Source organism: Miniopterus schreibersii (genome assembly GCF_964146895.1).
Source record: "Miniopterus schreibersii genome assembly, chromosome: 4".
Lineage (NCBI taxonomy): Eukaryota > Metazoa > Chordata > Mammalia > Chiroptera > Miniopteridae > Miniopterus > Miniopterus schreibersii.
Window position 1 is genome coordinate 65,595,337 of NC_138105.1, and position 23,567 is coordinate 65,618,903.

General features: G+C 54.4%; 1 protein-coding gene across 1 annotated transcript; it reads left to right on the forward strand.

Annotated features, from left to right (window-relative positions):
• Nucleotides 1–873: 873 nt before the first annotated feature.
• On the forward strand, nt 874–21,988 carry GNA11 (G protein subunit alpha 11). Its single transcript, XM_081134667.1, has 7 exons — nt 874–1,249; nt 13,695–13,879; nt 15,726–15,880; nt 16,506–16,634; nt 19,608–19,737; nt 19,893–20,046; nt 21,539–21,988. The coding sequence occupies exons 1-7, from the start codon at nt 1,114–1,116 to the stop codon at nt 21,727–21,729; spliced, it is 1,080 nt and encodes a 359-aa protein (XP_080990793.1). The 5' UTR covers nt 874–1,113; the 3' UTR covers nt 21,730–21,988.
• The last annotated feature ends 1,579 nt before the right edge of the window (nt 21,989–23,567 follow it).

The window sequence follows — 23,567 nt, forward strand, 5'->3', positions numbered from 1 at the left end:
TTGCAGGGTGAAAGCAGCCTGGAGCTCTATATGTAAATGAAGGGGCGTGGCTGCATCCCAAGAATTTCAACAGGGTAAAAGGGTTGGTTTAAGCGGCTTAAAGCAGTGCTGGGTATACAGTAGGCACTCCATAATATTTTTGCCCTGCTTGGTATATAGCAGGCATTACATTAATGCTCAGTTCATGCCTAGTTAGATAGCAGGTGCTGCACTCATGTCTGGCCCATACCTGGTATATATATAGCAGGTGCTACATCAATGCCTGGTGTGCCTGGTATATAGCACGTACTGCATTAGTGCTTGGTCCATGCCTGCTATACAGTAGGCACTCCATTGTGCATACGTGGCATAGAGCAGGAACTGTATTAATGGGGAGCCACCCCCCACACCCCGGGCCCAGTATACAGGAGGCGTTCCATTAGTGCTTGTTCCAAGAATGGATGAGTGGAAGGTTCTTTCCGGGTAGGCAATGTCAGGGGATTCCCGGGAGACCAGGAACGTTGGGACCCCAATGTTTCGCGTGGGGCTGGGGTCTCCCGGCCCCGTGACTGCATCTGCGGGGTCTTGGCCTCCCGCTCTCCCAGGAGCGGGGTCGACCCGCCAAGCTGAGCGGAGCGCACCCCAGCGCGCCTGTCGAGTCCGCCACATTCCCACAATCCCGGGCGGCCCCGCCTGGCTCCGGGCTGAGCGTCCCCCTTCCCACGTTGGCGCAACCAAACCCGCGGGCGCGTCCGCGTCCGCCTCGCCCCGCCCCACTCCGCCCACCCTGTCCGCTAGTCCCGCCCCTGAAGCGGGCGCGCGTGCCGCCGCCCCCTCCCATTGGTCGTGCCGCCCGCCCGTCGGCTCTGTGCCCGCGAGTGTTAGGTTGTGCGGCGCTGTCGCTCGGTCGCGGCGGCTGCGGTTGGCGGCGGCGGTAGCGGCGGCGGCGCGGGCGCAGGGCGGCAGGGCTGGAGTGCGCGGCCGAGCGGGACCGGCGTTCGCAGGCATCCGAGCGACCGGCCGTCCCGGGACCTAGCGCCGAGGGCCAGGCGGGCGCGGCCAGGGCGGCTCCAGACGAGGGCCGGGCCGGGGGGCGGCGGCGGGGGTGGCCGGCGGACGGCCGGGGCCGGGACGATGACTCTGGAGTCCATGATGGCGTGTTGCCTCAGCGATGAGGTAAAGGAGTCCAAGCGGATCAACGCCGAGATCGAGAAGCAGTTGCGGCGGGATAAGCGCGACGCCCGGCGGGAGCTCAAGCTGCTGCTGCTCGGTGAGTGGGGCCGGGCCTGCCGGGGTCCGCGGCCGACAGTGCGCGTGCTGCCGGGCGGGGCTGACACTGCCAATGCTGACCACCCGGGGGCAGGGGCCTCGGGGTCAACCCCTGCCGGTGCTGTCTATGGCGGGGACCTGGCACTTCGGAGTCAGCCCTTGCCAGCGCTGTCCACGCGGGCGGTCTGGGGCCTTGGGCTCAGCCCCTGCCTGTTCAGCCCACGGTGGGGGCTTGGGCCTCAGAGTTAGTGCCCGTGTTGTCCACAGCGGCGTCCGCCGTCCGCGGACTTGGGGTCAGTCTCTGCCTTTGTTGTGCATGGCGTGGACTCTGGTTTTCGGAGACTGTCCCCGCCTGTGCTGTTCACTGTGGGGTCAGCTTCTGCCTGTGCTGCCCACATGAGGTCCCAGGTTTCTTCAGAGCCAGCCCCTGTCCCTGTTGCCCATTTCAGTTTCTGAAACCCTAGGAGTAAACCTCTGCTTTTGCTGTCTACATCTGTATCGCGGTTCCTCCGGTCAGCCTGTGCTGTCCATGGGAGGTCCCTAATCCCTGCTGGGTTAGCCCTATCTTTTTTTGTCCAGGTCGGGACCCCAGAACCCTGGAAGGTCTGTCCTCTGCCGCTTCTCATGAGATGAGACCCCTCCCTGCATAGGGCTGGTCCTCTGTTTCTATCCCACGGAGCGACCCCCCTTGCTGCCCCCAGCATCTGTTTAGGCCCAGACCTTTGGGCTATAATCCACAGATGCGCCCCTCACCTCCCAGAATCCCATCTCAGACTCTTCCCACCAGGTGGAGCCCTGTTCCCTACACTCAGGGCCTGTTTCCCCCCGCCCCCCCTTCCCTCAAGCCATTTCTGTGCCTCCCGGCCCCCTGAGGGAAAACTATTTCCCTCCGGAAAGGGGTACGCACCGTGGGGGAAAAGACAGCCTTTCTTCTCTTCTGGAGGTTTCTGTTTTGGCTGGAGGTTGAGGGGCAGGTGGAGCCCTGAAGGAGCCTTTGCAGGCTTTCAGAACTGACCCAGCTAACTCATCAACCTTCCCCAAGTCTTTTCTTTCTGCCTTGGTGGGAGCCGGTTCTTCTGGGTCCTCCTCCTCCTCAGGGGAATATTCCTCTTCCAGTTCCTGTCTCCTCAGGGCACACCTGTTGCAGGGAGTGAGTTGCCCCAGCTGTCAGCAAAGTGTTGTCACCCCAAATAAGGGCTGTTGAAGGACTTACCTCTGCGGTCAAAGGCAAGAAGGTCATTTACAAAACAGAAACCTGGGCCCTGCCCTTTATGAGCCCTGCTTCATTTTCATTCCTGGACTGCAGGGAAAGTTGGAAATGCTTGCAAGCTGCTTAGAGGTAACTTTGATGAGCCCTGGGGGGAGGAGAAGCGGGGAGATTTTAGAGGTGGTGTGGAACTCCTGATGGGGGATAGTGGCATTGGTGGCCCTTTGGGAGGTGGCCGGTCTGGCCTGGAATGCACTGCTTCTCCCTGTAGGGTCCTCCCTTTTATGAAATACCTTCTCTATTTTTCTTTCCAGATATATATTCTGATTTATCTAAAGACTATGAAAGAGGCTGTCTCTGCAGAAAAGACAGGCAGAGAGTAACCTTAAAGTTTGGAGGAAACTGGCAATGATATTCGAGTGGCACTAGGGAGGACTTTGTGGTAGGAGGCTTTTGCAGTGGGCAGTAGAGTTTATCTTGGGAGGGGCTTAGAAATTAGAAGTCTCTCAGTGTTATCAACCAGCCTTGATTGGGGGCTGTGTGAGCCTCCAGGCGTCCCTGCAGCCTGTCCAGTCTTCAGATTGATGTGGGGGTCAAGGCTACAAGTCAGTGGCCTGTGCTTCTGCAGCCTTGGTGTGCCTCTGCATTCTCCCTGGGCTGGGAGGCCCCCCAGGAGCCCTGCAGCAGATCTGGAATTGGCCAATGTCCTCCTGAAGACGAGGGGAGTCAGCTGCAGGGGTGCCTGTGTCTGTAGTCACACCCCCTCCCCTCCTGTGTGACCCTAGAGGGCACCCAGCCCTCATGATGGATGGATGGGTGGATCAGGCACCTGTCTCTTGATGTTACATCCTAGGCCGGGGGGTCAGATAAAACTGAGAGGGCAACATGAGCTCACAAGTTCAAGGTGAAGGTTTCTGACAGGAGGATAACCATTAGTGCCGGGCGGAGACCCAGGCGATGTGCAGGGGTGGGGGCTGACCCTGAGGCACTCCTTACCCAGTGATCCTGCAGGCTTTGGGACTGGGACCTCTTTGGGAACCCTGGGAACACTTACTACCAGGCAGCCTGTCCTCCCAGATTAACCTCCCAGATTAGCCTCTTGCTGGGAGGACTTTGATAACCAAAGGACAGGGTGGGGTGTGAGGATGCAGGTAGGGCATCCTTACTGAGTACCCTCTGCCTGGTGCCCAACCTGCTTCTAGGACTCATTCCAGCCCCCCACTGCCAGCAAGCCAGCCACTAGCTGGGGGCTGTCCCCATTTTGTAGGGAGAAAGTTGAGGGGCATATTGAGCTTTCCAGCTATAGTTTGGGCCTTCCACCCCTCAGCAGCTCAGAGTGGAGTGCCAGCTTCCACACCCCTGTGACATCCCTGTGTGTGGGGGGGTCTTGTTTCTGTGATGTTCTGGTGGTGTCTGCTTTGGTACCTGGGTTTGGAACCAGGTAGAGCCAGTTACTGTCCCTGGAGGAGCCCTTGCTCACTTCACCATGTGGGTCTGCCATCTCCCTGGGCCTGTATGCATGTGACCTGTGGGACCTCTCAGACTGGTGGGGGTTTTAATGTCCCATCCTAGTGCAAGAATGACCATCCTGTGGAGCTCCTGGAGCTGGACTCTGACCCTCTGACTTGGAGAACCTCATGGGCTCTGTCCCCAGTGCTTCCGCCATGGCTTCTTTTTAAAATTGACTTTTAGCTCCTCAAGGAGGCATCTCTTTTCCATATATCAGGGTCTCCCCCATCAGCACTGGGGACATTGGGGCCAAGTCAGTCTCTGTAGGGGCCGTCCTGGACACTGGGGAATTGAGCAGTATCCCTGGCCCCATCCACTTGATGATGCTGGAGCACCCCCAGTCTGACAACCACAGATGTCCCCAGACATGGCCTGGTGTGCCTTGGGGCAGGACTACCTCTGTTTGAGAGCCCCTGCCCCATGCTAGTACACAGTATTAAAATGCATGTTGCAGAGCTGGTGTATTATCAGTGTGTAAATAATTTTGTCACATGTTTTATGAGTGGTTAAAAAGTACGTATTTTTGTTTGTAGGGTCCAAAGCTCTGTGTGTTCATGTATGTATGCACTCAACACACAGTGTACATGTGAACGCATGGATACAGGCCTTCAGTGTATAGCTCTGGAGTTCTAGGCTGTGTCCTTGTTAATGTTCTGTCTGTAGTTGGGAGCAGGATGGCGAATATGTCTGTGCTGCAAGTCCTGACAGAATGTATCACTCTCCTATCCTGTGGACCAGAACCCTGAGACCTAGTCAGAGCTCTGGGGCGGAGACTCCAGGCAGGCCCGCTGTTCTAGCACAGCCCTTTGCCATGGCTTTTCTGTCATTTGGTAGAAAACCACCAAGGGGGTGGGTCCCTTATGTGTTCCTCAGGCAGATGTCCCATTTGAAATTCAAGGCCTTCCATGGGAGCCCCTTTTCAGAGGCCTAGCCACCAGGCCAGGCTGAGCCCAGTGGCTCCAGGGATTTCTAAATAAAGCAGGGCGGTCAGTTCCGCAGGCTTCCTGTTGGCCAGCTCTGGGCCCCACAGGGCGGTGAAAAGGCTCAGACTCTGGTGTGGGGTGTGGTGGCTCCGGCGGGAAGGGCGCGCCTCCCAGTGCTTTGAGGCGCAGAGTGGAGTGTGGCCACTGGCTCCTGGCAGAGAGGCCTGGCCAGGTCCCCTGTAGATCTAGGAGCTGAAAGCGCCCCTGGGTGGCCTCTTTGTCCGTCCCTCGATTCCCCTGGGGCTGTGGAAGGACCTTTACCCACCCCAGGAGTCTTAATGTGCTTTAAATTAAAATTATATGTTTTTGGCTAAAAGGGTCTGCTTTCCTGGGTGCACTCCCTGGAAGTGCCTCAGGAGCTCAGACTGCCCTTGGATGCCGCTGTCCCTCTGTTTCCCTGCGAGTCACAGAATGACTCCCAGTGCCTGGGCGAGGCTCTGTCCCCTTCCCATGGGGCCTGCAGGGCTGAGCCCCTAGAACGACTCCCCACAAAGGGCAGTTAGTGTTGCAGGCCCTTGGAGCATGGCCTCACCAGGTGTATTACCAGGTTCTGGGGTCAGGGCTGGCACTGAACTCCGTTTGCACAGACGACCGTGCTTCCAGGCTCGGCTCTGTATGTGCCTAGCTGTGCCGGTCACTGCGGTGAGACTGGAGGAAGTGCTCAGCCTCAGACAGTTAACCACAGAAGGTTTCACTTTCTGCTTCTTGTGGTGGAGTCCTCCTAGGTGCAGTCCCACAGCACGTTGCAGTCACCGCTGTCTGTGGCCCTGGGCATTTGGAGTGTTGTGCAGGAAACCAGATGTAGCTTAGATGAGGATCCCTGGCAGAGGGATGCTTTTGTCTTTTTTCTGTCCAGGCCCTGGGTGGGTGCGTCTGATCTGGAACTCTGGGTCATGTGAGGTGGACAGAGCTGGAGAGCAGTGGGGAGGAGTGGTCCCATCTCTGGTCCCCCAAAGGGTGCTCCTTTCCCAGCTCTCAGCTTTGTCCTGTTCAATGGGCACAGTCAGCCTTGATGGCCTGCTCCCTGGTGTCCATGAGCAACGGATGGGATTCAGGGCATCTCCATGGGCTTTGGGAACACCCATGTGCAGGGTTATTTTTTGGTGGAACCCAGGCTGCTCATAGAACCAGGATTCCAGACCTCAGGTGGCTGGCTTATGGGAGGGGTGTTCATAGTTCTCGTGCCCCTAGCCCTGTCAACTCCCTGTGCCTCTTGGCCTTAGGGTACCTGGTCAGTTGTGTGCATGTTACCCTGCCAGAGTGACTCCTCATTCCCTCCATCGCCCCCCACCTCCAGCTCCTGACCACCCCACTGCCATGTAGTACAGAGCCCTGCAGGCCTTAGAAATGTGTTCTGAGTGACTGTTTTGTGATTGAATTCAGTTCCCCCAAGGGAGTGGAATGGGAATCACCTGGCACCCCCTGATCCCCATCTTGCCTGGACGTGCCACCTCCCTGTGGTCCTCTGCTCTGCTTGGTGGCCGCAGGGACTCTAGGGAACAGCTCACTGCTGCCTGTCTCTGAGACCCCCCCAGTCAGAGGTTGGGCTCCTCTACTCCTCACCCCCCTCTCCACCCCCACCGGCCAGGGCTGGGCAGTGCGGGTGGTGCTTGCTTTGGGGTGGGACCATGGTAACTCAGTTATATTTCCCAGGCTCAATTTCCTCATCTGTTGGATGGGAATGGTGCCCCTGCCCCTGAATCACTGTGGTAGGATGAAATGGCACACAGTAAGGTGCTCAGCAAGCTGAGGAAGCTCTGTCCTGTTGTCACAACCCTTTCCACTGGATTCTTTGCATAAGTTCCCTTTAAAAAGCTGTGGGAATAGTTCTGGGAGGTGGGTGTCCATACCAGGACCCTGCTAGGAAGTGCAAGAAAGTGCTGGAGTGGAGTTTCTGTCCCCATGTGACTCCTGAGTCTTGGTTTTTTCTTCTGTGAAATGACAATAATTTAGGATTATTGTGAGGATAAAGTGGGATGATGGGTATTAAGCTAGGGAGCTTTGTCGGTGCTATTTTTATTCACGATATCCATACTGATGGCCAGTCTCTCTGCCACTGAGCAGGGCTTCCTTGTCTTACAGCAGGGTCCCCAGAGCTTGGCTGTCAGGGATTCAGCCATCTGGGTACCTTTTCTGATCCCCAGCACCTGGTTGGTGCTGTACTAGGTGGGTGCACCGTAAGCACCTTAGAAGGAGCGGCTTCAGCTGAGACTGGTGGAAGCTGCCTTTCCTGTCATCATGTCTATTTGCTTGTGGACCTCGATTGGGGGCGTAGAGTTGGAAAGGACAAGATTTGAAAGGTCAGACCCCTCTGGGAGGTGGAGTTGGGTGGAGGGTGGGGGAGTATGAATGGGAGGCAGGTAGCCTATCTCTGCCCCATTTTTCCTTTGATCTGAGTCGATGGGGATGTCAGTGGGTGGGCGGGGTCCATCTCTGTCCTTCAGTCCTTGAGCTTTGCCCACAAACCCACAGTTGGGCTAGAGGGCAGGGATGGGTGGGACTGGGGGCTCACGCCAGGTCCCCCAACCTTCAGAAAGGGCTTCAGAGAGGGCTGCCATAAGACTTAAGGGAATAAAAGTGGGGGCTCAGAAGACACCTATCAAAACAGTTGGATGGCAAGTGCCAGTGGGCTACTACACAGTGGCCTCAGTTACAGTAGGCAGTGTGTCCTGACTGAAGGGTGTCGTACCTTGGAGGCCCCTGGGCAGGAGAAGTCAGCCCCTCTGACTTTGCCTTGGCTTGGAGATAAGATGTTATGATTAGTCCAGAGATTCACACTTTTTGTCCTCCTTCCTGTTACTAGTGCAGTGCCCACTGGTGTGTTCTCTCTCTGGTGGCCCTACTGCTGGCGCAGGAGCACTTCCCCCAGTGCTCTTACATTTTCTCACTTCCCTGTGGCGGTGGCGGTGGTGGTGGAACAGGAGAGATGGAAGTCCTGGGATGGGGGAGACACTGTGGTTGTGAAGCCAGAAGACCCGAGTCCCATAGTTACCAGCTCTGTGACCTCAGCAAAGCCGCTTAATCTCTCTGTGCCTCAATTTCCTCACCTGTCTAGTGGGAGGTGAGATGATAGTTGTATCACTGAATGAATGAATGAACAAATTAGTGGGTGTGAGAGGAGCGTTTAATAGCTATCCTTAGTTGCACAAGGATTTTGCATTTTTTGAGTCTCCCTGCATGAGGTTGAACCCTCTTTTATATTGGAGCTGTTGACATAGCTCGAGGTCCATATTGCATTTCCAGGCTGTATTTCCAGGAGCCCAGGTCCCCATCAGTGCTATCTCCTGGGCCTCCCTGTGACCCTGTGGGTTCCTGGCTTCACTACCTACATCCCAGAGTGGTGGACAGCCTAGTGCCAGCCCTGAACCCCACCTTCTGACTAACACTCAGGTTCTGTTGCCAGATTGCAGACGCCTGCCCCTGGGGTTGTGGATACTTGCATACCTGAGTCTGTCAGTGATATCAGATAAATGCCGCCATCCTTCTTGCTCTCCAGGTTGAGGCTGGCAGGGTGCTGAACCCCTTTTCTCTCCTCCATTTGGGGGTGTTTGCCAGGGCTCAGGGCTCAGACTGACTTCCTTCAATCCAATCTGCCATCCTAGATCTCCGACAATTAGTGAGGTAGGTGGTCTTCTCCCTTCAGAGAGGGGCTTATTTTCATTCTTCTCTGGTTAGTCTCAGCTTAGGCAGTACTTAGATTCTGTCCTCCTGGTGAGCCTAGGAGGTGTCCTGCAGGCCTGTTCTAGGGGCTGAGGGGCAGGAGGCCGCAGGAAGACCCTTGCTCTTGGGGTGCTATATCCCTAGCGTGCTGAAAATGGGGACCTGCAGACCTAACAGATACAGAGTAAATGACAGGGATTGCCTCTGGAAAGAACATCTGGGTGTTTCTTGGAAACCATGAATTCTGTGCCAGGAGCTTGGTAGGGTTAGAGGGGATCAGCCCATGGGGTGGTTTATATTTAACAATGGTGGGAGCTCTGGCACACAGCTGCAGGTGCCCACAAATGTCCTCTCAAAAAACTGGACTGGTCATGTTACCAAGAAACTGTGGGGAGGTGCGGTAAGGGGACCAATGGACATGAACTTGAGGTCTTAACTGCAGCCAGGACCTGGAGCCACTTGGCTTCCTTATGAGGAGGTGGTACATGTGCATCACTTCTCCACAGTGTCATGACCTGCACAAGCACCTGAATCTACAGCGACCATCATGGTGTTTCCAGCACCACAGAGACTCTCGTATATCCCTTTTCTAACCACTCCCCCCCCCTCGCCCTTCCCAGCAATCACTCATCCATTCTCCTTCTCTACAGTTGTCATCTCAGAAGGGTTCCATAAATGGAGTCAGAAGACATATAGCTTCCTGGGGTTGAGTTTTTTCCCATTTAGCATAGTTCTGTGGAGCCTATCAGCCTTTGGGTATGTCCATGCAGCTTCCTTTTCATTGCTGAGTAGTGTCTGTGTACAGGTGGGCCACAGTTTGTGACCATCTGCCTGGTGGACATTGGGGCCAGTGCCACTTTTTGGCTATTATGAATAAAGCTGCCTGGAATGCTGTGTGTGGGTTTAGAACAGCTACCTTTTGCATGGTTGGTGGTGCAGTGGGTGCTGTGGACCAGTCCATGTGGACAGAATGAGGCCCAATCATGGATGTCTCGCACATTTTTGCCTTAGGAAGGGGCTTCTCTCCAAAGGGGACAGCCGTTGAAAGTTTTGAGTTGGAAAGGTGTGTGTGACAAGATCTCCTAGGGGGAGCATGACTGAGGGCTGGGCAGGATTACTTGGAGACCAGGAGGATGAACCTCAGGGAGTCTGCAGTAGTCTGGGTGAGTGGCCATGAGTTCCAGGCAGGCTTTGTACCCAGAGACTTCTCTGGGCAGGTGGACATTGGTTCAGGTGTGTGGGAGATAATGGAGCCAGAGATTCTATCACAGGTGACATGTGCTGACAAGATGTGGCAGTGGCTTAGTTGGCCAGGAGACAGGGCAGCTCAAAATGAAGGCTGCAGCCAGAGCATCTATAACAGGTTACTTTGGCTGGCACTGTGTGGCTCAGAGCCTGTCGTTGCCCCTCCCCCCCCAGTCATATCAGTGGCTGAGCACCTCTCAGGCCAGCTGGGCCTGGACTGCTCCAGGGCAAAGGGCCCTCCCTGCTGGCTCCTGCCTCCCATGCCATTGCTCCTGGCTTGGATGCTCACTCTCAGGGCTGGCATTGGCATCTCCTCACTCGTCTCTGTTGGCCCAGAACACAGGTGACACATGACACGTGGTGCCCTCTTCAGTGGACTGTCCATCTCTGCAGCTGCTACCTCCATACCCTCCTTTCTCTGACTTTCCTTGAAAAGTGATGGCCACACTGACTGTTCCATGTCCGAGGCCACATTATCCCTGAGGTGTCCCTCTTGCTTTTCCCCCCAGCTTTACTGAGACACAGTTGACATGAAACATGTAAGTTTAAGGTATACAACATGTTGATTTGAAGCAGGTATGTATTGTAAAATGTTTGCCACAATTAGGTGACTTAAAAACTCTACCACTTCATGTACTTGTGCTTTTTGTGTGCCTTTTGCCTCCTCTGGAGGTCGGTCATGGCTGCTGTCTTTGCAGTGTGGGGGGACTTGCAGACTAGATGACCGTGGGGTTTGGAGGGAAACTGGGTGACCTTGGCTACACACCTCATCCAGGACCCCTGATGTTTCCAGGGGCTGGCAGCTTTTTGACAATCATGAGGTGGCATTCAGGGCCCCTCCACAAACATACCCCCTACACCTCCCCTCCTCTCCTGGGGCCCAAGCAGTGTCACGTGCTGATTGATGTGGGCTGCATGTGTACACATGTATGTGTATGGGTGTGCATGTGTGCATGCACGTGTGTATGTGACTGACACATACACCCCCAGTGTGCCTGTACTACCTCTGGAGAGTTCTGTGGAGGGGGCTCTCATTGTCATTTTCGCCTCCATTTTTAAAAACCCAGTGTGAGGCCAGTTCCTTTCCCATCTGGGCAGTTATCTGGTTTTCAGACTCTTCACTTGTCCTCCCAGCATCCTCATGTGAAAGCTGAGGCTGCTGTTCCTTCTGTAGTTGAGGTGTTGGCAGCACTGGGGTCTGTGGACTGAGTGTGGGACCTGCCTGGCTTGGCTCCAGGCTGACCTGTGGGGCTGCATTTGGGTGTTTGGTTTTAATTCTTGCACCTGTTTGACTGTTTCCAGTGAGAGATACTTTCACAGACCAACAAGGCAGTTTTACCTTTGCGTAATAGCATTTTGTCAAAAATGGGCTGATCCTTTCCCTACAGGACACTGGGTAGTATCTGGGGGACACCTGTGGTTGTCACGATGGGGGTGCTCCTGGCATTGAGTGGGGGCTGGGGATACTGCCTAACATCCTACAGTGCTCACCTCCCCCGAGAATGACCTGTCAGCAGTGCCAAGGGGGGACCCTGGTCAAGGGGAAAATGCAGTAGAAATCACATTCTTAGCACACCACCGCCCCTCCCTGCAGTGTGTGGCGAGGGAGGGGCAGTGTGGATTCCTCTGGGGAGGCATGGGGTCACATGCATGGACCCTCCACCCCCTCCTGCCCCTGGAACTCAGGTCGGTTTGGGGCAGGTGGGCATTTGGCCTCTTGTACATTTTGTGGCCGAGGTGATTGTGTGAGTTAGGATGGGTGCGGGACGGTATGGGAGTAATGACCACTTGATGACAGAACCAAAGTCATATTTATCTGTTCCAGAAAGGATCTGAGGTGGTTGATAAAAGTACCAGAAAGAGGCAGCTGCAGCCAAGGTCCCTGCTTTATAATGTGTCTAATTTGTTACTCTGGGTCTCCCTGAGTGAGCTCAGGTGCCTGTGGTCAGTTACTTGGATGTTGGTTGAAGACCTCCTGGCTGCAGAGCAGTGTGATCACCCAGGGAGGCCATGGAATCGGTCTCTTCTCTAGGAGCTCCCAGTCACAAAGGCTGGTGACAGACCCCTGCAGAGAGACTCCCCACACAGGCGGTGGTAATGGTTCCCAGTGTCCAGGGAGGGGAGCTGCTGCCTGGGGCTTAGGGTTTTCTGGGGTGCAGTCCGTGTCACAGGTGGCTGTGAGCAGATGGCACCATGGATAGAGGCACAGCTCTGGCAAACACATGGAAGTGGGGAAACGCAGGCCAACTCACAGAGAGTGCTGAAGATGAGCCTAGAGTGATGGGTTCAGACAAGTTTGGGATGTTCTGAGTCCCCAAAAGGGGGTGTGGGGGTTCAGTCCATGAGAGGGGACCTGTGTTATTGAGTGGGGCGTCTGAGGCAGTGCATTTTTGAATTTAGAAGTTCTCTCTTGCTGTGTAATAAAATCACTCCAAAACTTAGTAGCTGAAAACCACAAACACTTGTTATCTGAAGATTCTGAGGGTTCTAGAGTCTCTCGTGAGGTTTCGGTAAAGCCATTGGCTGGGGCTGGAGGAGTCCCTTCCAGGGTGACTTCCTCATGTAACTATTGGTGAGAGGCCCCTCAGATTTGTGAACACATTAAAACAGCTGCAGTTGCTGTCCCTGTGTGTGTGTGCACCAAAGTGGGCTGACCAGGGCAGTGAGAGGCTGAAGCAGGAGAGGCACCAGGGGCTCTGTTGGTGCTGGAGGGGGGCTGGGAGGGATCGGAGGCATGGAGGACTCCTGGTTGAATGGCATGCATTGAGACCAGGCCTCATCTCGAGGCTAGGGTGAGGACACAGCCAGCCAAGTGGCCCCTTTTAGATGGTTTTCCTGACTTTTTGATCCTTTGAGGTAGCAGAGCCTCAGTGTGCCCCTCTCTGAGGTGATGGCCAGAGCGCTCACCTTAGAAGAGCCTGGTAAGGTGGCCGTATCCCCTCATGCTTATTGAGGAAGAAATGAGACACAAAGGGATTCGGTTTCTGGAACAGAGATAGGAAAGTGGATGTGGTGGTGGGAGGGCAGAGGGGCGATACCCAGACCTCTGGGTGGACATGGGACACAGTGCTGTGGTCACACATGGTAGAACCAGGGAGCGCAACATGGCTTGATGTTGGGTTTGGGTACAAGGTTGGAGCTAATGAGAAAGGAGCTTCTGGGGACCTTGAGGTGATGATCCTGGGCCCTGCGACTTGATTTGGCCCTCACTGCCTTGGCCTTGGCCTCAGTTACTGAACTCCTGCCCCAAAGGAGACTGTTCTTGGAGGCACTTGTCGAAGAGGATTGGTGGAAGGTCGACAGATATTGTCAGATTAGACAGGGATCCAGGGTGTGCCTGGGAAAGGGCTGAGTAAACTCCCAGGGAAAGGTCACTAGTCAGCCTGACTAGGTAAGGAGGTGGCGGCATCTGGTGGAGAGACATGTAACTTCTATGGGCCTCTGAGTCCTCATCTGCAGCCCTGTTAAAGTCTGACGCTATGCTGACTCGTACCCAGTGCGGTGGCCATTCACCTCCTGTCACTGTGATCCTGCAGGGCCTGTTGTGCACCTGGGGGCTAACTACCCTGTAGACGTCCTTTTTCCAAGCCTCAGTTTCCTCTTGTGTAGGACAGGTACAAGTGGGAGGATGACCAAGTAAATTTCAGGGATGTGTTTCAAAGAGTGGTTGCCTCTTGGTCAAATGTGTCCCGTGTCCCCTCTGAGGGCCAACGAGCTACCTGGGGCCAGAAGCTTGTGTCCTAGAGACTCAGCTCCTGGTGCACTGGGTGGGGATGTGGTGGTCATGGTGTGTGTGCAAGCTGTTAGTGTGCTATCTCACTGGGCCGTGTTGTGCGTTGCAGGCACAGGGGAGAGTGGGAAGAGCACATTCATTAAGCAGATGCGCATCATCCATGGGGCTGGCTACTCGGAAGAGGACAAGCGGGGCTTCACCAAGCTGGTCTACCAGAACATCTTCACTGCCATGCAGGCCATGATCCGGGCCATGGAGACTCTGAAGATCCTGTACAAGTACGAGCAGAACAAGGTGAGGCCACAGGCTGTAGGGAAGTGCCACCTGGGCAGCACATGGGCTGCAGGGGATAGTGGGGGCCACTGCTGGGCCTGTACATTCTGCTGGAACCCCAGGTTCCCCTATCAGGTAGCTGTTAGTGCCCCCATTATATGGACTGGGAATCCATCCGGCGGGTTAGCTACCCTGGGATGGGCAGTGTGAACTCCTGGTTCCTAGCCCCTCAGAGGGCCCCTTGTCCTACCAGGCACTTCAGATGCCATATTTGGCCCTCTTGGTGGCCCCATGGAGATGACAGTTCCCTCTCTCTCTCTTTTTTTTTTTAGTAACAGCTTTGTTGAGATGGAATCCACATACCACAAAAGTTACCTGTTTAAAGTATGCAGTTCCTTTTTAACATATTTACAGAGAGTCATGCACCATCACCTTTACTTAATTACAGAACATTTGCATCTCCCCCAAAAAATACCCTGTCCTGCCCTGGCTGGGTGGCTCAGTTGGTTGGAGCATTGTCCTGTACACCAAAAGGTTGTGGGTTCAGTTCTTGGTCAGAGCACATACCTAGGTTGTGGGTTCAATCCCCAGTTGGGGTGCGTACTAGAGTCAACCAATAGATGTTTCTCTCATATCGATGTTTCTCTCTTTCTTTCGCTCCCCCTCTCTCTGAAATCAATAAACATATCCTTGGGTTAGAATTAAAAAATATATATATATATATACTCTGTCCCCATTAGCAGTTGCTCCCCATCTCCCTCCCCAGCCTCTGGCTACCACAAACCCACTTCCCATCTCTGAATGTGCCTGTTCTGGACATTTCATATAAATGGAATCACATAGTGTGGCCTTTTGTGTCTGGTTTCTCTTGCTGAGCGTTGTGTTTTCAAGGTTCACTCACATTGTAGGGAGTGTCAGTGCTTCATCCTTTTCATGGCAGAGTAATATTCTAATGCATGGATGGACCACATTCACCCATTGATGGACGCTTGGTTGTCTCCACTTTTTGGCCTTTGTGAATCCTGGTGCTGTGACATTTGTGAACAAGTTTTTATTTGCACAACTTTTCTCATTTCTCCTGGGAGTGTACTTAGTAATTGCCTGCTCTCCCCAGTGGTTGCCCTACCAGCTGTGCACCTATGGCCTTTGCTGGTGGCCTCTCTTTGCTTTGCTTTTGTAAATCTGTTTTTGGGGGCTTCTCACACACCCAGAAGTTTTCCCTGGACTAATGCATGGTTTGGAGTCCATATCTGTACAAATGTGGCTTAAATGAACCCATTTACTTTTAGGCTTCAGAATGTCAGTCAGCCAGATTTCTGATATATATCTCTGATAGGTGTGGTCTTACCTTTACCCAGTTCATAGGTTTTTCAGGGACCCCTACCAGGTCTGCCATTCTGGCTGTGGGCGCCATGTGTGGGGTCAGCTTGGGCCTCTGGCCCACTGGGTCTCGGTTTATAGTATCTCTTCCAGTTGAGGCTTGATTCAGAGTCCAGTTCACACTTGGACCATAGATGACCATCAGCATCTAGGACAGAAGGGGGCAAACTTCAGCCTGTTTCTATAAATACAGCTTTATTGGCACACGCCTCCCCCTCCTGCAAAAGCCCCTTCCTACACAGGGGGGACATGGTGGACATGAGGCTCTGAGGTGCCTCAATGTTGGGTCTGCTTTGGGACCTGGCACTGAGGGACAGTTGCAGCCAGTGATCCTCATTTCTCTCTTGTGTTCACATGAAACTGGAGTTGATAGTTCTGACTTTAGTCAGCTGGGTTCTGAGTGTGACCACATCCTGGGACGAGTGATGCACTGCATGTTTCCAGGCCACTGGTGAGCCCATGGCCTTTCTCCCCCCTGTCCTCACAGGCCAATGCGCTCCTGATTCGGGAAGTGGATGTAGAAAAGGTGACAACATTTGAGCATCGGTACGTCAATGCCATCAAGACCCTGTGGAATGACCCTGGCATCCAGGAGTGCTACGACCGGAGGCGGGAGTACCAGCTCTCCGACTCTGCCAAATAGTGAGTGAGGTGCTGCCTGCCTACCCCACCAGAGAATGGTTTGAAGGTCACGTGGGTCCTGGTCAGGGCCTTGGGAAAGAGAAAGGACATTAGGGGAAACTGAAGCAACCCTGGGAAAGGGTGGACTTGGTTAATGATACTGAATATTGGCTGGTTAGTGGTGACAGATGCACTAAATTAATGGAAGATGTTCATGGTGGGGAAGGTAGGTGTGTGCTGGAAGTTTCTGTTGTATCTCTACAACTTTTCTGTGGCTCTAAAACAGTCCTAAAATAGTAAATTTATTTCTCAAAAGTTACCCCTCCAGCCCGGCAGCCTTTCTTGGAAACCCCACTGCTGGTCCCTTTTCTCCTTCTAGAGTAGCCATCCTGGGGCAGCTCTATTAGAGAGTCCCTCCTGACTCTCTCTCCCTGGTCAGCATCATTTCTGTCCCATGAGACCCAGCGAATGACCTGCTCCTTCCTGTCCAGGTTGTGGGGGTGGGAAGGCCTTGTCCCAAGTATTCCTGGCTGCTTCAGCCCCTGCTGGTGAGACCCCTGCAGGCCCCTTCAGGCTGCTTAGGGGACTGTTGGTGGGTGGGTTGTCCCCTCCCCTCTCAGCCTGGCCTGTCCCTGCTCTGTTGCAGCTACCTGACCGACGTGGACCGCATCGCCACCTCGGGCTACCTGCCCACCCAGCAGGATGTGCTTCGGGTCCGTGTGCCCACCACTGGCATCATCGAGTACCCTTTTGACCTGGAGAACATCATCTTCAGGTGCCTGTGTCCTGGCTTCCCGAGAGTGGTGGCATTTTGGGGAAGTCGGGGCTCTGTTGGCTGCTGTGAGGGCTGTTTGTCCCCAGACCTGGAGCCCCCATTGTGGGGGCAGCAAAGATACTAGTCTTTGCCCTCAGAGAGCTTCTGATCCAGGACAGGAGATAAGATTTATGAATAAGTAACTATCCCCAAGTTTCAGAGTGAGCCAGGCACCAGTGACTGTTGGGGGCTGGCCAGAGGCGGCCTCGGGGAGATGGCTTTTTGGTGGAGCCTTCACAGTGGGGCTGTGTATGAGAGAGGATACTAACTTGTGCAGGAGTGGTGGGTGGTCTGGAGTTTCTGTCAGAGCAAGGGTACTGTGGGGCAGTTGAGGGGTATGAAGGCCCCTTGTCCAGCTGTGTCCCCCTCTTCCAACTGTGCTCTTGTCCATCTGTACTCCTCTTGTCCAGCTGTGCCTTCATCCAGCTATGCACTTGTCTGGTTGTACGATCACAGAAGGCAGGCCAGTGGCCTTGGCACCGAGCTCATGGCCTGGCGCCAGTCGGAGCTCAGATGTCATCGAATGATGGCCTGATTGGCCTGATGTGTGAGATGTGCCTGGTCCCAAAGTGGGGACCTCATGTGTGGGTTTTAGCCCAGCTGTACCAGGAAGGCTCATGCTTTAGAAAGGCTGTTGCCCCAAACACTGTTGTCCCTGATGGCATTTCCCAGACTGGCTGCAGCTGCCATCATGTGCCTGGCATCGAGCACAGGGCTCTTGGCCTGTCACCACCCTCCTGTCCCTTTATAGCCTCCCTGGCACATCTGCCATCCACCTGTGCTTGCTGGTGTCTCCTCTGTGAAATCTCTGCCAGGTGAATTTGCCTCTGCTGGCCATGGGAGCAGGGTGGGTAGTCTGTGGCTCAACCCCTCCTTGGGGCCGTTTCTGTCTGAGCCCTGCCTTCCACACAGCAGTGTGTGTGTAGCGGGGGGCGGGGGGGGGGCAGCTGTGGGGACTCTAGTCTTCTCCAGTTTAGGTTGGGGGGCTTGAGGGCTGCTTTCCCTTATAGCCTTTACCTTCCTTTTTAAAAACAGAGTGTTTTTCCTCATTATCAAAAACCTATGCCCAGCCAGGCATGGCTCAGTGGTTGAGCATCAACCTATGATCCAGGAGATTGTGGTTTGATTCCTGGTCAGGCACATGCCTGGGCTGCAGGCTCTATCCCCAGTCGGGGGTGTGTAGGAGGCAGCCATTCAATGATGACTCTCTCATCATTGATGTTTCTATCTCTCTCTCCCCCTCTCCCTTTCTCTCTCTGAAATCAACAAAGATATATTTGAAATAAAAACAAAAACTTAGGGACTGCCCAGCCAGCGTGGCTCAGTGGTTTAGCGTCAACCCATGAACCAAGAGGTCATCTGTTGGATTCCCAGTCAGAGCACATGGCCCAGGTTGAGGGGTTAATCTCAGTAGGGGGTGTGCAGAAGGCAGCCGATTGATGTTTCTCTCTCATCGATGTTTCTAGTTCTCTATCCCTCTCCCTTTCTCTCTCAAATCAGTAAAAACATATTTAAAACAAAACTAGGGACCCTGGCCAGTGTAGCTCAGTTGGTTAGGCATCGTCCATGTACCAAAAAGCGGCCAGTTCAGTCAGGGCACATGCCCCAGTTGCAGGCTCAATCCCCAGCGTGGGGGCGTGCAGAAGGCAGGCGATCAATGTTTCACTCTCACATTGATGTTTCTCTCTCTCTCCCTCTTTCCCTTCCTCTTCTCTCTAAAAATCAATTTTAAAAAATCTTTAAAAACCTGGGGAATTTAGCCCTGGGTGGTGTGATTCAGTGGTTAGAGCATTGGCCCGTGAACCGGAGGTTCGCAGGTTTGATTCCTGGTCAAGAACATGTACCTGGGTTGCAAGTTCAGTCTCCGGTTCCGGTGGGGGCACGTGGTGTGGGAGGCAACCAATTGATGTCCCTCTCACGTCTGTGTTTCTCTCGCTCTCTGTCTCCCTCTCGCTCCCTTCCTTCCACTCTCTAAAAATCAATGGAAAAAAATACCCTCAAATGAGGATAAACAAAAAGCAAAAAAAAAAGCCTAGGGAATTCACAGCAGAAAGGAGAAAGCCCCTGTAACTAATCCTGTCTCTCAAACATTGTCCCCAGTTTCACCCTTTTGTTTCTGGGCCTGTTGTTTCTTACCTGCTTCTCATGCTGGATAGAAGACTTCGTAGCCCACTGTGTTCACCCAGTGCCAGGACACGCAGCTTCACTCTGAGGCTGTCCCTTCATTCCCACGCAGTGGCTAACGCATGTTTGTGGACTGAACATCCTTGGTCTATCTGGGTCTCTTTGTGGGGGAGGCTGAGACTGGTGCTGGTGTGTTATAGACAATGCTGCATGATGACCAATGAAGGGAGGGTGTTTCCAGATGCAGGATGTGGGGTCCAAGGATGGGCCCACATTGCAGGTCCCACTGGGTTTGCACCTCACACCCACCACGTGTGCCTGTCCACTGGGCACTTTAGACCAAGGGCTCCTGTCAGGACAGGAATCAGATGTGAAGCCTCTGCAGTATTCTGGTTTCCACAGATCTGGGGGGCTCTGATGGCTCCCACAGATATGGGAGGCTCTGCTGGTTACTGTAGATATGGGGGGTTTTCTGGCTCCCACAGATATGATGGGTCCTCATGGCTATGACATGTATTGGGGGAACTCTTGGGGCTCTAATGGGTAGTAGGGGGCTGTTGGAGATCTAACGGGTATTGAGGGGCCCTTGTAGCTGTAGTGGATAGTGGGGGCTTTTCTGGCTCTGATATGTATTGGGAGACCCTCAGGGCTCTAATGGGTATTTTGGGGCATCTGTGACTCTAGCAGGTATTAGGGGCCCACAAGACTCTAGCAGATGCAGCCATGCTCGTGGGGAGGGGCTTTCTGGGAGAAGTAGTGCTATCTGTAGAGCCCAGCACTGAGCCCCTGTGGCATTCCTGTCCCCTGCAGGATGGTGGATGTGGGAGGACAGAGGTCCGAGCGGAGGAAGTGGATCCACTGCTTTGAGAACGTGACATCCATCATGTTCCTCGTGGCCCTTAGTGAATACGACCAAGTCCTGGTGGAGTCAGACAATGAGGTGAGGCACCCCTCCCAGTGCTCGGCCTGCCAAGGGGAGGGAGGTCCTGGGTGGAGGTGAGGGGCTCCCCCACCCACCAGCCCAGGGCCCTTCTGAGGACTCTGGACAAGGACAGCTCCTGGAGCCTCGTTGATCCTGGAGCCTTCCCTCTGCAGAACCGCATGGAGGAGAGCAAAGCCCTGTTCCGGACCATCATCACCTACCCCTGGTTCCAGAACTCGTCGGTCATCCTCTTCCTCAATAAGAAGGACCTGCTGGAGGACAAGATCCTGTACTCCCACCTGGTGGACTACTTCCCCGAATTTGATGGTGAGCTCTATGGGATCCTTGCCTCTCTGTGCCTCATCCTCCCTGCATGGCCCCCAAAGAACCAGGAGACGTTCCAGAGCCCCTGAGCCTCACCTGATCTATTGAGGAGGCGAGCTGGGTGCCTCCACTGTGTCCCTTACCCTCTTTGGGCCTTGATGTTTTCATCTGACAGCCAGGATGGTGGTTCCCTCAGGCCTGAGCATGATTAGTGCAGGCCAGGATTTCCTGGGGCCCCAGCGCTATATTCTGTTTGCTTCTTCCAGGATCCTCCCAAGCATTTAATGGGCAGAAAGGCCTTGTGTCCCCAGAGGGAGCATCATCTGCAGGAGGGGGCACCTTGCAGTTGGTATACAGCAATAGGAGGGACGAGCTGGAACACTCACATTGAGTGAGAAGTTCATGTGGGCTCAATGGCCCAGCCATAAGGAGGAGCTTGGTGCTGGGAATAAAGGGTGATCCAGGACCACCATCCCAACCCCTCCCTGGATCAGCTGAGTTCCTAATGGAGGGCAGACAGCTCATGTGGACCATCTCACCTATCCTTTCGGCACCCCCATTCTGTTGTGCGTGAGCTGTAGCTGTCTGCCCCAGGGCCCTCAGTCACTCTCTCCTGATACAAGGCAGGTGGTGGTGCCAATGCTGGGTGTTCATGCTATCCAGGCTTGTCAAGAGAGCAGGGATCATGGATGGGACATCTCCCTAAGGGCTGCTGCCTGTGAAACACAATGCCCAGCCTTCGAGTTGGTGGTGATAGGCTCGGCCCCACCAGTCATGGGTGGGGCCTTGTGGTCTGGGCCATTGGCTCCTGCCCTAAAGACCTGATTGAGGCCTGGCAGGGATTAGGGTGCTGGACTCTGAGCTCAGTCGCCTGGGCCTCTTGGGCTGGGGGTGGGTGGGTGTTGGGTGTGTCAGACAGGGACTGCTTCTGATGGGAGGAGAGCAGGAGGTTTGCTGGGAGGGAACAGTGAGATGATGGGAACCAAGACTTCAGGGTGAATGCAGACCATGGACAGGGAAGGACAGACATTGTGGGCAGGAGCCTTTGGGCAAGGGTGTGAACAGTTGGATGGACAGGCTGGGGCGGCAGCTGTTCATGTGTGTGCAGGTATGTGCGTAGGTCTGGGCACGTGTGTATGTGTGTGGATGCATGCCTGTGTTTGGATGTGGGTGTTTGTGGCGCAGCGTAAATGGAATCAGGTGAAGGGAGGCTGGAAGGGAGGCATGGCCCGAGTTTGAAGGTGAGGGGAGCATCCCGGGAATATGCACAGCAGCAGTGGTCCTGGCTGGGTGGAGCCAAGGGCAAGTGGGTGGAGATGGGTGAGGGGCTTTGCAGACCCCCACGCACATCCACACAAAGAAAGCTGCCTTCTTGCAGGCACATCTCAGCCTAGGAGCCTGTGGCATAAGCTGCCCCACATGGCTGGCACCCTGGTCCCCGTCCCTTGCACTGCAGGTCTGAGCTGGCCTGACTTATCCACCTCACCTTCCCCAGGGCCGCAGCGGGATGCTCAGGCTGCCCGGGAGTTCATCCTGAAGATGTTTGTGGACCTGAACCCTGACAGTGACAAGATCATCTACTCTCACTTCACTTGCGCCACTGACACGGAGAACATCCGCTTTGTCTTCGCGGCTGTCAAGGACACCATCCTGCAGCTCAACCTGAAGGAGTACAACCTGGTGTGACCCTGTGGAAAACCCACGGGACAGACCCTCCTGTGTGATGATGTGACAGCGGCTCTGCCTGCAGAGGAGCTGATTTTTTTTTCCATATTTTTAACAAATGGTTTTTATTTCACAGTTATCAGGGGATGTACATCTTTCTTTCTATATACTTCGTGCACCTTCTCACCTATTGTCAGCGGCACAGGCTGCCTTTTTCTGGCCTTGACTGTGGCTCGCCTTTTTCTAGAAAAAAAAAAGGAAAAAGAAAAAAAAAGAAAAATGAGACAAGCGAAGATGAGACAAGTGAGTGCCCTGCCCCCAGCGCCTCCAGGCCTCCCTTAGCCCCACACCCCAGCCCCCCAGGGGTGCACCTTCAGCCACCGTGGAACAGAACCGCCCAGCTGGCCCTGGTCCCTTGGTATGGAGATGTGGAGACTGTGACTGTTCTTTCTTCCTTTTTTTAAGTTATTGCCATCCTCACGACTTTGCTGTGTTTTTGCTCACTGGACTCCAAGAAGTGGGGGTGGGTGGCTCCCCCTGTTGCCCACCCTGGGAAGTGCCTAACCATTTTTTTTTTTTTTTTTAAAGAAGAAACAAAAAGTATATGGGCTCCTCTGCAGTGAAGGAGATGTCTCTGGACCTTGTCTCAGCCTCTGCTGATTGCCTTGTCCCCACTGCCCTCTGAGAGCCCTGGGGCTTAGGGGGTACTCTGGACAGTGTCTCCAGAGCCATCTGGCCTGCTTGGAGCTCTCCCTGGCCTGGTCCCTGTGTACCCAAGGGTCGCGTGCTCATCACCCAGGCCGGACAGTGCCCGGAGAGCCCACATGGCCTGGGAGCCAGGAGAGGGCCCACTTGAATGGGAGTCACTTTTGCTTTCATTCCATTTTTGTAACCAGTTTGCAAACAGTGATGATGGTGGGCTGGGGACTTTTTCAGAATATTCTCAGGTCTGTTCCCATGAAGCAGAGAGAGGTTGAGGGAGAGTCCTGCGATGGCTCCCAGGCGTAGTGGCCGCCATCACACGCACTTGTTGACCCCTATGCTGAGCTGCTGGGAATCGAGCAGGCAGCAGGGGCATTTTGCCCAGAGCTGTTGAGGGTCGTGTGGGAGTCAGCAGCTAGCACCTTAGCCCTGCGCAGCTTCCAGGCCATGGCCATATATCGAGCCAGAGACATGAGCTGCCTGGCCTGGGTTCCCATCCCAGAGGGACTCTGAGGGAGGGCATAAGCAGGGGGCTGATCTTTTGAGGGAGGGAGGTGGCTTTTCATCTGATGTAAACTGAACACTACAGTGTTTGTTTTGTTTTGCACAAATGGAAGGGGAACTGACCGCCAGTAACATTGTGGCCCTGCCTACTACACCTGGACCCTACAGTAGCAGTCTGTGTGGCTGTTTCTTTTGGGGGCCACTAACAAATACCAAAATCCAACCCACCCAAACAGCCAGTCCTGGGCAGCTGGCCCCTACTTTCTCCTCTCCCCATTCCACCAGCAGGGCAAAGCCAGGAGGGCCTCAGGGCAATGGGGAGTGGAAGACAGGCAAAAGTTGGGCGTGGTTACATTCCTGGTGATCAGCTCCAGTTGGGGACAGAATGGGCTGGGGATCCCCAGCTTCTGAGCCAATTTTCCAAAAAGGGTTCTTTTTGTGCCATGTGTCTATTTGAGAGGGTTGAACACAACTCCATTCTCACCGTCAGTTGGGGGAGCAGGTGGTGGTGCTGGCAGTGGGCCAGTGCAAGGACTTGAGGTTCTCACAGGGTGGGCATGTCCTAGCACCTCTCAAGGGTCCAGATCACAAACAGGGAACTGGATTGGGCTCTCGAGGGACAGCAAGAGCATGTGGGGAGGCACCTGACGAAA

Coding starts and splice junctions, on each gene's coding strand:
- GNA11 (XM_081134667.1), top strand. CDS start 1,114: ATGACTCTGGAGTCCATGATGGCGTGTTGCCTCAGCGATGAGGTAAAG. Junction 13,880..15,725: donor ACAAGTACGAGCAGAACAAG/GTGAGGCCACAG, acceptor CTGTCCTCACAG/GCCAATGCGCTCCTGATTCG. Junction 16,635..19,607: donor CTGGAGAACATCATCTTCAG/GTGCCTGTGTCC, acceptor TGTCCCCTGCAG/GATGGTGGATGTGGGAGGAC.